The sequence below is a fragment of the Pundamilia nyererei genome, unplaced genomic scaffold (genome assembly GCF_000239375.1).
Source record: "Pundamilia nyererei isolate P.nyererei 1_Seehausen unplaced genomic scaffold, PunNye1.0 scaffold00033, whole genome shotgun sequence".
Classification (NCBI taxonomy): domain Eukaryota; kingdom Metazoa; phylum Chordata; class Actinopteri; order Cichliformes; family Cichlidae; genus Pundamilia; species Pundamilia nyererei.
In genome coordinates this window covers 4,375,893-4,393,655 of record NW_005187434.1, presented here as the reverse complement: position 1 = coordinate 4,393,655, position 17,763 = coordinate 4,375,893, and the positions used below count along the sequence as shown (strand labels likewise).

At 41.9% G+C, this 17,763-nt stretch overlaps 1 protein-coding gene across 4 annotated transcripts in view; it reads right to left on the bottom strand.

Annotated features, from left to right (window-relative positions):
* The window catches only part of LOC102203236 (leucine-rich repeat transmembrane neuronal protein 4), a 59,644-nt gene extending 42,126 nt beyond the window's left edge, over positions 1–17,518 (bottom strand). For 2 of the 4 annotated variants that reach the window (XR_311643.2, XM_005729595.2), the window contains exons 1-2: positions 16,892–17,518; positions 14,842–16,382 (exon numbers count right to left, since the gene is read on the bottom strand). Coding sequence is in view for 3 of the 4 variants with exons in the window: in XM_005729595.2 (XP_005729652.1) it covers positions 14,842–16,382; positions 16,892–16,943 (1,593 nt within the window). In the remaining variant the exon portion in view is untranslated. Of the gene's footprint in view, positions 1–14,792; positions 16,383–16,891 lie in introns of all 4 variants that reach the window. The other 2 variants (XM_005729596.2, XM_005729597.2) reach the window with 1 other exon arrangement.
* Between the last annotated feature and the right edge of the window lie 245 nt (positions 17,519–17,763).

Genomic DNA, 17,763 nt, shown 5'->3' with positions numbered 1-17,763 from the left:
ATGACTGAACTGTCTAAGCCTGGTTTCTTAAGTAAAGGATGTATGACTGCATGCTTAAATTCCCTAGGTACTTGACCAGACAAAAGACTAGTATTAATAATGTTCAGAATATGTGGTCCGATGATAGGATATACCTTTTTAAGAAAACGGGGAGGAACAACATCATTTGGAGAGCCACACGGTTTAGCATTCAGCACAAGTTTCTCTAAATCAGATAAAACAATTGGTAGAAAAGCAGAGAACAGACTTGAGCAAGAACCATGCATGGCTGGGTCAGCAATAGGTAGAGTCTCAAACTAGCAACCTTATCCACAAAATAATTAAGAAACTTATTGCACATAACCGCAGAAGAGTGCAAAAGAATATAGCCTTCCGGATTAAGTACAGAATTTATAGTGTTATATAGAACATGAGGGTTATGCGAGCTGGCAGCAATAAGTTGAGAAAAATAGGAGTGCTTGGCAGCCTTTACTGCTCTCTGATAGACTTTCCAGCTAGTCTTAAGAGCTTCCATAGAGACGCACAGCCTATCTTTTTTCCACTGTCTTTCACATCTTCTACATTCTTTTCTAGCGGCTCTGGTAAAATCAGTTAGCCAAGGACTAGCCTTTGGCTTGCATTGTCTGAATATAAAAGGAGCGACAGCGTCGAGGACAGATTTACAAGCAGAATCCAAACAAGAAACTAATCCATCTGAGGTGGACAACTCAGGAGGATAAGAAATAAATTGGTCAAACAATATGGAAAACCGCTCGGCAGTATCTGAGCCAAAAGCACGATAACATCGAGCAGGTACAGCAAGCTTAAGAACAGGATTAAAAAGAACAATATCACATAAAATAGGCATATGGTCAGAGAACACCGCATCCTCGACAAGTAAACACTTTTTCAATGGGTTTTAAAGTCTTACTGAATCTAGTGTGATGTTACTTTTGTTTCTTCCATTTGGACAGAAATAGATAATAAATGAGACTGTTCTTTAGTCTGTGGCTAACCTGTGATTAACAAGTTAGCTTGCTCTGTCTTTTTATCCTTGGGTAGGTCCACCCCTTGCTTGGGAAGTCACGTTTCAAAGAACCAAAACAACCAATGGTTAAAAGTGCTTAATTTCCATCTTTAGAAGGGCCCCTAATAGGTCAAATGACATTCCTGTTTTTTTAGTGAAACTTTTATGTTGGGTTGCAATTAAAATGTAAATAAAATGCAGATATCCCTCCTCATGATGGCTTGCATTAAGTCCAGATACCATAACTTTTCTTATGTTTGAACTCTGCATTTAATCAATACTTATTATTAATCTCTGGTTCACCTCCACAGTGTGTCTTTTACCCTGCTGTCCTTCCCTCATCCACAGCCGGTGGCAGCAGATAGCTACTCCACCCTGAGCCTGGTTCTGCCAGAGGTTTCTTCCTGTTAAAAGGACATTTTCCCTTCCCACTGTTACCAAGTGCTTGCTCAAACTGGGTTCTTTAATTTACAATATAAAGCACCTTGAGGCAACTGCTGTTGTAATTTGGCGCTTCAGCATAAATTTATTTGAATTATTTTGTTTATCTTTTGGACCTACAGGTTGTATGATCTTATTGTAGTCCTAATTATTTAACAATTTCTATCTAATAGAATCTATCTTACTTATTTGTACTTAGATATTACTTAGTATGTAGTGTGTGGCAGCTCATGCTTTGCACAGCACACTGAAATGTGTTGTATGAATAAAGTTTGACTTGCTTGCTAGGGAGCGTGTCTTCATACCTTAACCCTGCTAATTAATTTTAATGACTCTTGGATCTTGTTCTTTTTTTTTTGTTTTCACTAACTAGCTTTGGCTAAAAACTGCGTACATATATGCATTAAACGCAACAGTAACTCAGGCGGTAAACACGACAAACCTACCTGCTGAACATCAGCACAGCCACTGTGAGTGTTCTGATATTTATATTTCACTATAAGTGAGGAAGATGGCAGAAGTGTGGCATCATTTTCAGTTTGTGCTGACTGACACACCGTGTCCCATCAGACAGAGTGAGAACATACTGGTATGCTGTAGCTACACGATGTAGAGGTTTTAGTTTCTGGGAAAACACTATTTTTGAGGTAGACGTGAACGTTACATCAAAATTCTTCTGAGCAGAAATGATGAAAGAAACTGTAGTGTCACTCTACAGAGAAGCGTGGAGATACAAATTGCAGTCCAACAACTTACAAGGGCAAGCACTAATGTGCCTAGTCAACATTTCATCATTTCATTCTCTTTTAAATATCACTTTCAAATTCTTTTCAAGGGAATCAAAGTGACACAGAAGGCAGAACTACAGCGTCTCCGTCAAACTGTCTTAATAGCTCTAATTAAATGAATCATAATAAAATGAAGGGCTAAACATGCAGTAACTGCTTCAAGCTGCGATGAAAAATTTACGTGGCTGCTGTGACCATAAAACGGCATAAAATGTTATGTCTAATATTTTCATGTTATATTATTCATTCTCTCTGCGGTGCCCGACTTTTCATAAAGTGCTAGATAAGCTGTCAAATCCTATTAAAGCAGAAGTGTCGCTGACTGAGTGAGGAGAAGCTTAAACTGAGGGAATCCAGGGCGTGTGATTGCTGATTGATAGATACGCCATGATAATAGGACACTCGATATGGGATTCTGATTTTTTGAGAAGTTATTAGAAGTTTACTGATATGTGCAAATACTTTTTTTTTCTTTGAAAAGAGACATTGATCTGGACTCCTTGGGAATTCAAGTAGTTCTTTTGTTCCTCAACTCTGACTCAGACTGAAGACTTGATGGAAAAATCCACCCTTGGATAGACTTACACTGATATGTATCATCAATCTGTAATGTTTTGTGGATGCCAGAAGCGCAGATCTGATGTAAATTGTCTTTCGGGTACTGAACTTCCCTCAAATTGCCACATCTGCTTTGACATCAGCTAGTGATTTCCTGCATTTCCCTGTATGCCTTTTGACGAGCGCCAGGGAGTTGAGGGTCAGGTTGCTTGATTCAGCTGCAGTAGGTAGGTGGAGAGTAAAAATAAAATAATAAAAAACAAGACATGACTTGTCATGACGCTGCATTGCATTGTGGTCTATTGAGGCGGCTGTCAACTGGAGAAATTGGTTTCTCTGCTTCTTCTAAAATGAATTTCTCTTTTATGATGGATTGTTGAATGCCTGTGTAAAATTGTGGGCCAATCTTTCACAGTGTCTGACACCAAAACTAGATGTACCCCCCTGGAGTTATAGCAATGTGGAAACGTTGAAGCACATGAAAGAGTTCAAACAAAATGAGTCCTGAAAAGAAAAGTACATTCCTCAATACCAGAGTATTACACCTACTTTAGGAAGTAAATCCTTCAAGGCGTTTGTATTAATTGCTCAGATAAGGCTGAAAAGAGACACAGCCTTCGGTTTATTAGGCTGGCCTTGCAAGAAAAATGATTGTCCTCTGATGAAACACCGGAGCATGACTACAGCCGAGGCACCAAAACAACATTGTGCTACTGATCGGTGCTGTTAATAGACACAGGATTACAACTGGTTTACACTGAGAACAAATGTGTAAATGGTGTGCGAAGAGGTTTGCTGGATCATGAAGCATGTAAGCAGCTAGTGGATGGGACTGATAACACTGGAAGAAACGAATACTAGGTAAATTACAGAAATGCTTTAGCTTCGTTTTGCTAGCAAAAGCTGACAGCTAACAAGCTAAGCTAAGATGACGAGCATAGTAAACACTTTCACGCACAGTTAGACTCAAATTGACTAAGAAATCAATTTTAACTAAAGCAGCTAATGCTACACCTCATAATAAACCCAGATAGCTGAACTATGTTGATCACATCCAGATGAAATTGACCGTGTCAGAACAAAAACACTCGGACAGAGCGCCTGATTAAGTAATTTTTCAGACACAGAGATGTTTTTGAGGAGGATTTATCTGCCACACTTGTACTGAATATGAATCAACAGACAGCAGCCAGTTAGCACTCTTACAATGACAGAATTGCACAGTGTGAATCCTTCTTGGTAAATGGACTGGTTGTTATAAAGCGCTTTTTTACTCCAACTGAGCACTCAAAGTGCTTTTCTACAACTTGCCTCATTCACCCATTCATACTAGCACTTTTTTTTTCTATGTAAGTGCTTTCTATGTAACATTCACACCATTGGAGAGAGCAACTTGAGGTTAGTGTCTTGCCCAATTAATAGGTGACCGGCTCTACCTCCTGAGCCACAGCCTCCCCAGGATGAAAGTCTGGAATGGGTGTTGGCTGTACAGTGAGGCAAGTCGTAATCCAGAGCTGTGCCATTTTATTTAACATCATAATATCACGGCAAAGGTGACCTTTGATCTTGTGGACAGGAAATGCCTTTTTTTAAAAATTCTGTTAGATATTTGATGAAAAATGAGTTCACAATTAGCATATTTTGTAGACAAAAACATTGTTTTGTTGGGTCACAGTTACCTTTCACCACCCAATTCTAAACAGATCACCCTCGAGTCCAACAGGACGTTTGTTCCAAATTTAAAGAAACCCTCAAGGTGTTCAAGAGAATGACACAGACGGATGAGCCACAAATGCAATGCCTCAGCTGTAGCCAGCAAGGAAGCGTAAAGAATAACCCAGCACACAACACTCAAAGACAGAAGGACACAGCTCGGGCTTATGCGTGGGGTACAAGTGAAGTACAAAGAAAGCAACAACAACAAAAAAAAGAAATGACAAATTATGTTATTCTGTCAGTAAGACTTTAGCTGAGAAAGAGCTTTGCTCACAAGAAATTGACTCTGCTGTTATTTTATTACAGGAATTTGTTATTTTGGGTGGGTGAGGTAGCAACACAGTGGCGTACAAGATACTGTATCTTAGAGAAACACACACAAAAACACACAGTAGGCTGTATATTAGAACATGTATAGCAGCATCCACTATGTAACAGCATGAATTTAACACAAAAATCGTGAATAATTTAAAAAAAAAAGAATGTGAAATTGTTTATTTGAAACATTCATTTGGTCAACAACAGCGTGCGCATTAAAAAAAAGCCAAAGTACATTAAATTGATATAAGAGGCGCGGCCTTAGGGAGCATCAACAGGAGCCTGTTTTTCCTCCTCCGCCACCCACCAACTCTTCACACAGACTGATCTTTCACCTTTTTCCTGCCCTGCAGGTTTTGCTGTTGAAGAATTTTAATCAGAGTTGCAATAATGGATTTTTTCTTTCCAGAGAAGAGAGGGGAAATATGTTAGAAATGATGTTAAGATTTAGTAATATTCTTTTTCCAACCAATTACTCGTTTATATTTTGGGCTCCCCCATGAATCTCAAAAGCAGAGGAGGAGGCGCAAGATCCTCTGCCTCCATGGAAAGAGACTCCTCTGATCAAAACATACTTCTAATTAATCACTACTTAATGGAAAAAATGGTCTTGAACAAAAAAAAAAAAAGAAGAAGTTTAATATCGCATTAAATATTCATCATGGTTTGTGTGTGGCTCCAGGAGGGGAGGACCACTGGAGATTGTGTGATGGGGAGGGATGAATTAGTCTGATTTATCTCTGTGGTCTTTTCATTTACTCCCAAATTAGTTTGTGCAAAAAAAGGGGGGCTTCTAATTCCATTTCAAAACTTCCCATTCTTTGTTTCATTACAACATACGGCTCAGTCATGCCAAAGTAGTACCAAATCAACCAATTTGCTCACACAAGACATTTCATCTTAGGGTTAAATGAAGGACTAGGTTATCATGTAATATCAAGTGCATATCACAATTAATGATGTTGTCAATCAGCGCTGGCCTCATTTAAAAATGAAGGTGTGAAGGTCAACAAAATGATGGCTTTCATTTAGTTTTCCTCGGCAGAACGATGCGGGCTCAGAGGAGACTCCCACTTCTCTGGTTTTAAAGCTTTTGCAGGGATCTTTAATGATTAGCCAGAGACACAAACAGCAGTTCGTCGCATGTGTTCTGTAAATAAGTACATCTAACCCAGAGTGAAATTCAATATTGTCTGTGTTGGAGCGTGGAGGAGGAACATCATATTTTCCGCTTGTGCCAGCTTAAGCTATTAGCTGGCTGAGACATGTGCTATTAGCACATCATAATGAGAGTAATAAAATCACGAAAACATCAATCGGATGAAAGAAGAGATGCTAAGATTAATTATGAAACAACACAACTGCCGTATTCATTTTAACAGTCCATGTTAGACTGCAAGCTATTATTACACAGATCTCACGTTGCCTCGACTTGCTGCTAAGTATTCTTCTTTTTTTTTTTTGTAATGTATTCCACCTCCTCACCCGAGCAGACATCACACCTCCAAGAGGAACATCTGTCAAAAGTCTGAATCATACATATCGCAGAGTATGTTTATTTGGAGGAGATCTCACCCCACACACACAGCAGCCTGAGAGGTGCTTTACTAAAGATAAGTCTGAGGTCTGATTATGTGCATTTTTGCTAATGAATCCCACTGCAACATTGTAACTCGGCTTGAAATCACAACCTTGACTGGAACGAGGTGGGATATGCTGCATATTTGAGGCTGGTATGAAGTCTCTAAGTAAATGCAGAATGAGGTACGTTTGCAGCTAACAGTGAAGTAAGAACGGGTTCGTTTGAGAAATGCTTTTAACGTTTTAGGCAGACATTTGTTTTGATGATGGCTTGGTTTAGCATAAACACTGAGTATTATTTGTTGGGACTCTACGTTTGTCAAGCATCCAGAGTTTGGAAATATATGTATATGTAAATATGTAGTCTGGTATAGTCTTTTTAGCAAAAGAAAAATTAAAAATGATCTGTATTTACTTTGTTTCATTTATAGATATCTGACACCTTACCTTCTTTGCTATAATGATTGTAGTGTATCTATATAAGTCTGTATGTACTCTCACCTTAACAGGTGGGCCAATCTGAACAAAAGTTTGCACAAACATTGCCATACATAGATTATTTACCATTATTAACATCTATATTTTCATCTATATTATAAATTCTTGGGTTTTTTTTATATCTACATTGTAGAAACAAACAGAAAACATCAAATATATGAAGCAAGATATATGGAATTATGTTACAAAGAAAAAATTGATAAATAACTCTAAAGATTTTTATATTGTAGATTCACGGCTGTGCCTTGTCAGGGTTCATTTGTGGATTTTCTTACCTTCTTAATGGTTGGGACCATTAGTTGTGTTGTGCAGAAGTCAGGCTGGTACACAGCTGACAGCCCTATTTGACAACTGTTAGATTTCCTATTATGGCAAGAACCAATCAGCTAAGTAAAGAGAAACGAGAGTCCATCATTACTTTAAGGACTGAAGGTCAGTCAGTCTAAAACTTTGAATGTGTTCCCAAGTGCAGTTGCAAAAACCATCAAGCACTACGACGAAACTGTCTCACATGAGAACCGCCCCAGGAAAGGAAGACTAAGAGTCACCTCTGCTGCCGAGGATAAATTCATCCGAGTCACCAGCCTCAGAAAGTTAACAGCACCTCAGATTAGAGGCCAGATAAATGCCACACAGAATTCCAGTAGCAGACACATCTCGCAGCAGGACCCGACGGCATCCCAGGTCGTATCCTCAGAGACTGCACATACCAGCTAGCTCCTGTGTTCACTGAGATATTCAACATCTCTTTATCTCAGTCGGTCATCCCCACATGCTTTAAAGAGTCCATCATTGTTCCTGTCCTGAAGAAACCCCACCCTGCTTCTCTCAATGACTATCGCCCTGTAGCCCTCACCTCAGTAGTGATGAAGTGCTTTGAACGCCTGGTCAGAGACTTCATCATTTCTTCACTACCAGACACACTGGACCCACTACAGTTCGCTTACCGTCCAAATCGTTCCACAGACAATGCCATCTCTCATCTCCTCCACACATCACTCACTCACTTGGACACTAGAAGGGGGAATTATGTTAAAATGCTCTTCATAGACTACAGCTCTGCATTTAATACCATAATTCCCTCCACCTCACCACCAAGCTGGAGCATCTGGGACTCAGCTCATCTATGTGTCAGTGGATCTCCAACTTCCTAACTGGCAGACCACAGGCAGTAAGGATGGGCGGGCGAACATGTCTCAGCCTCCACCACTCTCAGCACTGGAGCCCCCCAGGGGTGTGTTCTGAGCCCCCTGCTGTACTCTTTGTACACATATGACCGTGTGGCCACTACCAGCTCCACCACCATCATCAAGTTTGCTGACGACACCGTCGTGGTGGGCCTGATCTCTGATAACAACGAGACGGCCTACCTGAAGGAGATTAGGAATCTGGAGAACTGGTGCCAGAGGAACAACCTCCTTCTAAACGTCAGTAAGACAAAGGAGCTGATAGTGGACTTCAGCACTAAGCAGGAGAGGAACTACCAGACCCCTGTCATCAACAAGTGCCCAGTGGAGAGAGCGGACAGCTTCAAATACCTCGGAGTTCACATCACGCAGGACCTGTCATGGTCCTGTCACATCAACACCATGGTGAAAAAGGCCCGTCAGCGTCTCTACCACCTCAGACGCTTGAGAGACTTCCAACTGCCCTCCAAGGTGCTCAGGAACTTTTACTCGTGCACCATAGAGAGCATCCTGACGGGAAACATCTTAACCTGGTTCGGGAACAGCACCATGCAGGACAGACGAGCTCTACAGAGGGTTGTGCGGTCAGCTGAGCGCACCATCCGCTCCGAGCTCCCTGACCTGCACTCAATCTACAGCAGGCGGTGCTGGACCAAGGCCAGGAAGATCGTGAAGGACCTCAGCCATCCCAACAACAGACTGTTCTCTCTGTTGAGGTCAGGAAAGCGATTCCGCTCCCTGAAGACCAACACAGAGAGACTGAGGAGGAGCTTCTTTCCGCAGGCGATACGGTCTCTCAATCACACCACCACACAGTACATTAAATGAGAAGGTTTGGTTGATCTGGAATAGCTCTGACTAGTACTTTATATTACTGTAACTTTTATTGTTTACTGATTACTGTTACTGTAATCACATTATATTTTTCGTAACACAGTAATGTCATGCATTGCATAGCAGCCAGAGCCTGACCTCCAGCAGGTAACAAAGGCAGTGAGGGGCAGTCAAGCTTGTAGGATTGAAGCCTCTGTTTCTACCTGTGCGTGATCCTATAGTAGAATGTCAGTGGAGCTTTCTTTAAAGTCTCTCTTTGAGCTGGTTTTCAACTTTTCTTTGTGTTGTCGGCTTTGTGTTCAAATGCTGAAACATTGAAAGAAAGGTCGTATGTATGTCCTCATTAGGAAAGAGATTTGTGTCAGTGTGTGGGACTGTAGCCTAAGGGTTATATTGTTAACTAGTGATTATGTGACAGTGTATTTCAGACCATCTTATGGAGTAACATGAAAGTAAAGTAATGAGAAGTGTAACACATTTTTTTTCGCCGGGGAGTAATTAAGTAAGGTAAAGCATTACTTTTTAAGAAAAAACACTGGTGTTTAGTTCCAGCTTGATTTTAGGAGACTATTAAATGTAACAAAGATTAAAAGCCACTGTACCCTTTTTCATCCTGAGCTCACGCTGCACAGTCCTAACAGCCTTCAATAATAAAGTAGGGCTGCCTGTACGCAGCCTGAAAGGGTAGAAGCATGATAGAGAAAGTCTACATCTGCTTGCTAACCTTATTGCTTTAAGCACAGCGAAACTACAAGTGACTCAGACTATGACAGAAACAATGTTCGGAGATCATTCTGAAATATGAAAATGAAAGCGTATGCAGCGGTGCCATCCATATTATGAAGCTCCCTGATGTCAAGTATCCTTTAAACATGAAAATATTTGTATTCTGTTGTGTTTCAATGCAATTAATTTGTCTTATCTTAGCAATAAAAATATTTTTAAAAAATTTAAAAACCCTATGTATTTTTATAGAATTATATGTAATTATATTCCTTATATGCACACGAGATAAACATGCAATGTGTATATGTATACAGTATTAAAATGTAACACCTCAAATCTGCTTAATATTCTTGATCATACACAGAAGTCTTTCTTTCTTTTTTTAACATCACCACAGGCCACTGAAAAATTATGTTGTATAATAGCCATTACAGCCAATTCACTTAATAGTCTGTTTCTTCCTGCATTTTGCTGCAGTTGAGTTTTAATGGAGCTGACTGGAGTCCATTTTTCACAAAATCATCAGGTATGATAAAAGCGAAGCAGTGTACTTCTGTGTGTCCGTGGATCATTGCCACCCAGTCTTGCAGGTACAGTAATTTTCAATCCTACCAAACAAGAAGACAACTGAGCAAAATAAAAATTAATGGCATAAAGACTTTTTTTTAAGGAAAAGACCCCCCCCCCCCAAAACACATTTCATTTGCTATACTGCACGTGCCTTATTTTTCAGTGTTGTATTGTGTTGTCTATTGTGTGAGAGGTTTGGATCAGTGTGCACAGTCGGGTGTGCACTCACTGATGTAAACCCTCAAAGTTCTTTATCCCTTAGGATTATAATAATGTATGCATTGATTACTCACTAAATATGGCCTGATCTTTATCTAAATCACAATTATAAACAAACACAATTTGACTAAACTAATAACGCACAAAATCAAAGTCTTTAAGGAACACATTCGGGAATAATTCACTAGAAACAATAAGTAACCTCGTTATTAATGACTCCTCCACTTCCATTAAGGAGATTGGATTTGAAGTGTGGGTTGTGGAGGTTCCTATCTCTAAAAATATGGCCATTCTAAGACTGCTTACTGACAAAGTCTGCACTGAAGACAGACTGGTTGGTGTGAGCTGTTCCTCGATCACAACAACTTTCAGTGGATCTTAGAAGAAGCATTATAAAGATGCACGAAGCCGTTAAAAGGTTACAAAACCAATTCTAAAGACCTGGGTGGTCATCAATCCACAGACAGACAAATTGTCTAGATAATGGAGGAAAGTCAGGACTTTTTTGGCTCTCGCTAAGGGTCCTGCAAAGATCACAGCAAGAGCACAACATGCAATCCTGAAAGATGTGAAAAGAGATCTAAGGTTAAAAGCAAAGCACCTGCAGAATTGTTTACAAGTGGCAAGGTCTTTATTCATGTGTCCACTATAGGAAAAACACTGAATAAGAATGAAACACACCACAGAATGAAACCACTGATCTACAAAGCTGTAGTTTGTTACACACTTTTTGTTGTCTGGACAAATAACACAAAAGTTGAAACTTTTTTTGGCTGCATGTGTGATTGTATGGATCAACAAAATTAAGGATTTTTAAAGAAGACGCTGTAAAATTAAGACACTGTGTCCCCAAGTACGCATGACTTGAATAGGGCCGTGTAATCAGATGAACTGAAACAGTTTTTAAAACAGGTGGAATCACCCAACGTCATCCTCACTGTGGAGCAACTCTCATCAGCATTAATCACAAAGGTCTAATGGAACTTGTTATTGCTAAATGAACCTCTGCACACTCACTTTTTCACCCAACACTGTAGAGGATTTTTCTGTGTGTTCAATAAAGACAGGAAAAGCGTTCCAGTCATATTAGTTAAGTAGTCAAATTTCATTTGTCTGTAACTGTGACTTAGATGAAGTGAACACCTTATTTCATGACTAATCAATGCAGGAATCCAAAGGATTTCTTGCACCTGTAGTTTGCTAAGTGATGTGTTAAAAAAAATGACACACACTTTTTTTTTACTGGTCCATTTTACTGATGTCTGTAGCCTTTATTTGGAAACAAATACCAAAGACTGTCAAAACTCTCTTCACTTGACGGCAGCCAGCCTTCTGTGCATTTACGCAGAGATGAAGTGCAAGCTGCCATCTTGGCAAGTAGAGACAGTGTATGTTTATCATCCATCATGCTTGATACTTATTTCTGACATTTCGAAGGCCAGGCTCGTATTATGGTGTCCACAAATTAAACAAATGTTTGCTGAACAAAATGCGCCCCCAGATACAGAGTTCGTCCCAGGAAAACACTGATTAGGTCCACAGGAGCCATTAGTTTTTAATATAACCAGGAGGGGGACACTCTAACTGCAAATGCGAGGAAAGGAAAAAGGAACAACTTCATGCATGAATGAAGCTTGTGCTGGCCTCGAACGCATCAGAATGTTGACAAACCCTGCCAGCTGGAAAATTAGTTGATTTTTAAAAGTAATTATTTAGGCTTGTCTTTTGGACAACAGTGGTGTCAGTCCGTCGCACCGGCAAGTTCTTTTTCCTCACTTCACTCGCCTTTTTCACAGGCCACATTAATTATCTCTGAGCAGGATCTCCTCACCTTATTAATACTTGCAGATTCCACCCTAGTACAAGAATTGCCTTTGGCTGAGACGGTGGGATTCTCACCATAATATTTTCTGAAATAACTTTGCAGGGGATTATCTGTGGGTGGACAGCTACCACTGCAGCTGCTCTATGAGCTCAGAAGTGGATAGCATACAAGGAAGAGAGAGGGTTTTTATTTATTTTTTTAAATTTTTAAATAGTGTGCCACAGGAAGACCACAGAATCGCACGGTTCAAAGTGTTCATCAAAATTCACAGCCTGCGAGTTCAGTTCGCAGTGTCGAAGCCAACCTGCTGAGCTGTGCTGGAGTAAATCTATAGAAACAAATTAACTCCACGTCTGTTGGTCTGGGCATGTGCAGAAGATAACAGGCTTCAATTACAAAGCTCTTTCTCCTAATTGAAAATGCAGCTAATAGCTTAAGTGCTTGCTATCTGGAATAGCTAAAATAATGTGCGGGGAGTGCAGCGGATTCTGGCGTTTACAATACACTCCTGAGAAGAAGGTTTGAGCCCTCGGGCAGCCTTTTACAGCATCTCTCCCACCTTCATCTCACTTGCCACTTTGCACTCTGTGGCTCTTAATAAAAACTGAAAAATGAATTCTCGTGTGTCAGAAGAGACTTTGCCTGCACTGTGATGCAAATAGCCCAAGACACTATTGATGAGCACGATGGCAGCAACGTTCATAGCTAATGCACACGACGATCTAGTGGGCACATTTTTACAGCAACTTAAACAAGCACGACAAACCTGCAGGTGGTTTCACAGGTGTCTAGCATGTGTTCTTACATTGCATTGCTGTGTTTGGCATGAAATGTAACACGCACAGAGGTAACAAAAAAATGGAAAAGAAAAAAAATCCCATTACATTTTTAACAACTCATGCTGCTCCCTTGAGCTGTAGAGGGCAAGGAATAACAAAGCTGAGGGAAGTCTCGGCTCCTTACCTCTGATGGGCTATTAGTTATTCCAGCTAGCAGAAGCCCCATTAGGTCTGCCATTTAATGCTCCCACGCCACATTCGCACATGAAAGCTACAAGATTGATAAGCCGACCATCTCACCTCCAGCTTCCCTTGCGCTTGAGAAATGCTCTGCCACAGATAATCTGACAAAGAGCTGATTTAGCTACCCGCGCACCTTGTACCAAGTGACATTTCTGAAAACAATGAAACATATGTGTGCGGGCCTTTTTACAGTGACTTGAGTAAAGGGCACAGCAAGAACCTAACTGGTGCTACAGCACAATCCACTGACATGAAACATCTTATAAAATGCTTTACATGGTGTATGTAGAGTATAGAAATGAGCTGTGCTGCAGCAAGATAAAACTTTGTCTCTGAGCTGCGCTGACACAGACAACGGAGAAGAAAGATGTCTCCCGTACTAAACAGCATGTCTGGTTATTCTGACAAAAAGGTGCTCGCAAAGATTCCAGCGACTCCACATCTTTCCCAGCACAACATGTTCTGTTAATCACACTTAACCACACTGCCAAATGAAAAAGAAGAAAAAAGAAAAGCTGCTGGACAAAAGAAGACAGATACAGAGCATTTGGAGAGAAAATAAAGAATACATGGGCAAAAAAAGTGCCTAATTAAACACGAGCAAATTGATTAGCCTTTCTGTCTCAATCCCTTAGTGCCACGCAGGGGGCTCACAATCTGTCACGTGGAGGAAGTCTGGTTTTAGTGCAAGGATTTTAAAGCCAATTCCATGAGTAAAAGTTTCACAGGAGTAAACAGTTTCTTTATAATGCTGAGATTAAACAAAAGTAGCATAATGCAGTCCCCTCCTGCAGCGTTACACAAAAACCGGGAAAAATGCAAGCCCAAATGCATAATTTATCTTTTATTTGGCTGCAGGCCTTCATAGTGTTCCCCAGCCTGTGGTGACTGTTTGAACTTTGTAAGTTAAACTAATGAGGAAAAAAACCTAAGCACACAATTGCTAAAGGCTAGGGGGGAAAAAAGCAAAGAAAATGAGATTTACAATCAGCTGGTGTGATTGTAAATATTGGCACACTTCAGACATTCGCAAACAAACATCAAGACTCACACGATTTGCACGTTTGCCGCTACAGCTGTGGCAGCAAGCACACAGGATAGGAGAGGACCATCTGCACAGTGACTTGATCCAATCGGTTTACACCGGTTCGTTCAGGACGGCAAGCAGTTTTGGGAAAATAAAAAGTCTGAGAATACACAGATTCATCAATGAGATGTTTTGTGTCAGGAGTGAAAGATGGAGCCACTTTGCGTGTAATGCATCTTACTGTAAGTTACCAATGAGGAGGAGCTGCCGCTGCACTCGCAGCTAATGGGTATCATATTTTAGCAATAATATTGCATGACTCAAAACAACAGCTGGGTAATCGAATGGAACTGAACAAACCCAGCATAATGCAAAACAAGTCACCATGCACTGCCCTTTGCGTCCTTATCCTATTACAGACAGAAGCAGAGGAGAAAACAATTTTTTTTCACCCTGCAGATCATTAGAAAATTTACCTCTTATGCCTCGCAGTGGAAATGGATTTTTGGAGGGCAACGGTCATACCTCACATTCCCTGGAGCCTGAGATGGTGTATGTGTAAGGTCCTGTCCCATTAACCAGCACATCCATAGTCTCTGAGTGTGAAGGCTTGTAGTCCACATAGTACTCTTGCAGTGGTGAATTAAAGGAGCGCTCGGTCTCCCGTGCCTTTTTCTGGCGCTTCTTAACCGCAGAGCGCTGCTGAAGCTGTTTGATGCTGCTGGGATAGCGCTTCCACGACACATAGATAACCAGCAGAATTATAGCCACAGATAAGAAGAGGGCCACGCTACCGGCTATGATCTTGTGGAAGGACACATACTCGGTGTCTGGTAATGGGATAGTGGGGGAGGCCTCGGAAGGAGTTGGAGAGGCTGTCCTGTTCCAGGTTAGCTTTTTATCCACCGCAGACTGCGTGGGGAGAGGTTTCAGCTCAGGCTGAAACGCCGTTGTGAGGGGCAATGTCGTTGAGGGGATAGGGGTCGGAGTTGCAGTACAGATGTTGTAGGTCTCCACCACATCTGTAACTTTCTCTCCTTGTGCCTCCTTAGGGCTGGTACATATCATTGTAAACTCCTTGTTACCCTTGAAGGCTTTGAGCCAGGACACCAGAGGGCAAACGTTGGGGTTACAGTACCACAAATTACCGGCCAAACTGATGGTTGTGAGGGAGATCCAAGCATCCACTGTCTGCTGAGAGACATTAGTGAGCTTGTTGGAGTCCAGGTTGAGAGTCTGAAGATTAGGCAGGCATTGAAATGTGCTTGGATCCAACACTTGGAGCTCATTTCCTGAGAGGTCCAACTTCTGCAAGGAAGTCCACATCCATGGCAGGCCCTGCGTTAGCAGTTTGATGCGGTTCCACTGCAGATAGAGAGCCCGCAGGTTAGTCAGGCGAGGGAAATGAGCGAAATTTATCTTAGAAAACTGGTTGTGCTCCAAATGGAGCTCGATGAGCTTCAGGAGTCCCGCAAAGGCATTACGTGTGAGGCTTCTCAACCTGTTGTAGCCAATATCGAGGAACTCCAGGTTACGGCAGTCGAGGAAAACGCGCATCGGGACTGTTTTTAGGGAGTTTGACCTCAAGTGTAAACTGAGTAGCTTCCGTAAACCCCAGAACTGATTAGGCTGGAGGACCTGCAGTTTGTTGTAGGAAAGGTCTAGGTTACGCAAATTCGGGACGTCGTGGAAAGTGTTGTTTTTCAGCTGCGTGATCTTATTGGAGCTGAGAATCAGTTCTTTGAGCCTCCTTATCCCGTGGAAAGCCTGGCCATCCACGGCATTGATGTAGTTGTGGTCAAGATAGAGCCAAACTAGTTGACTGAGGCCCGCAAACTGGTGGGCTCTAAGGCTCACCAGGCTGTTATAACGCAAAGACAGGCCCTGTGTGCCGACAGACACGTTGTTTGGCACGTCACGGAAGGCATTGGACTCGCAGTATATTATTTTCCCATCACATCGACAGCTCTGGGGGCAGGGACGCTCACGGATGCCGCTTGGAACAGCAAGCAGCCAGGAGGGCACCACCACAGTGAACACAAGCCATCTGAAAAGCACAAAAAGTCCTGCAGACACACAGGAAAGTGAGAGGTTTATGAGTACAGAACATGTATCACACAGAACCATGTAGACTACACGGACTAGAAGGGAATAAAAGAGATGAAAATAGAATGTGCACAATTTTTGAGTCGAGCAACTGAATATGTTCTGAGACATTTGCAGGGGGGGATTTTCCTGCCTACTTAATTTGCACTGGAGCATTCATGGCGCGCACACACACACACACACACACACACACACACACACACACACACACTTATGTTCAGCCAAAGTCATGCTCTTGGAAAGGTGATTGATAAACCACACGCATGATGCACAATGTGACAAACAGTTGCTGAGAGAAAAGCCTCCTTTCGGATTCCCCTGCCTGCAGTCATCAGTCATAAACCGCAGGGGGGGCACAGACGCCAGCGACATCAGCTCTAAGTGAATTGTAGTTAGGCAAAAGACAAAAAAGACTGCGCAGGAATGAAGCCTTTAAGCACCCTGCGGAACAGATTTTGGCTATACATACCCATATTTGCTCGGTGTCGGCTCTTCCTCTTGCTCAGGGATCTCTGTTGCATGCGTCTCCGGTGCACATGTTTAGACGCACTCGGCGTTTTGCCCAAATAGTTGGACACTTAACCAGGACGCCCGTCTGCGCGGATAAAACGGACACTTTGCGCCGAAGCCGGATCCGCTCTACTTGCAATCGCACACCTGTCGGAGATAAGAGCAGCTCCAAAAGGTGTGCATCAGCCTCCCTGTCTGTAGTTTCCTACATTACCGCACAACATCAGCTCGATAACGCGTATTTTTTTTCTCCCGAAAGCCCTCGGATGGATGCGCTCAAGCTCGTATCCTCATGAGAGTGACAGTTTAGCGCCTGTCGTGGGAGGCTATTAAAAAAAACAGTCTAAACACCGAGTCGCCAATTGTTGAATCTAGGTTAAGTGGCAGAGCGAGAGAGACGGGGAGAAAAAACACTGGAAAACGACCAAGTGAAGAAATCTGAGAGGGATAAACTGTGGTCCAAAGCCGATAAGTTGGTTATATCCCGCTTCAGGCGTGGACAGTGGAGAGAGAGTGGGGGGGAAAGAAGCAGGCTGCTGTGGATTAGAGCCGTTAACCGTCGCATTAAAAATAAATCAATTGTACAGCAACAGGAATGATGTTGGTGTTAGATTATTACGGAGCTCGCCGGTGCTCGGTTTCAGGACTTGAGATGCCCTCTTCTGGTCGCAGAGTGGCACTCCGCAACCGGAAAAACCTAAAGTAGACTTCATTGTTATCACAAACGCAGCCTGCATATCAATTATAGAGGGAATGGGAAGCCTGTTAGCTTTTTGTGTGGATATTTGTGAAGATGTGCCGCAAGATGTGCGTTCATTAGAATTAAACCCC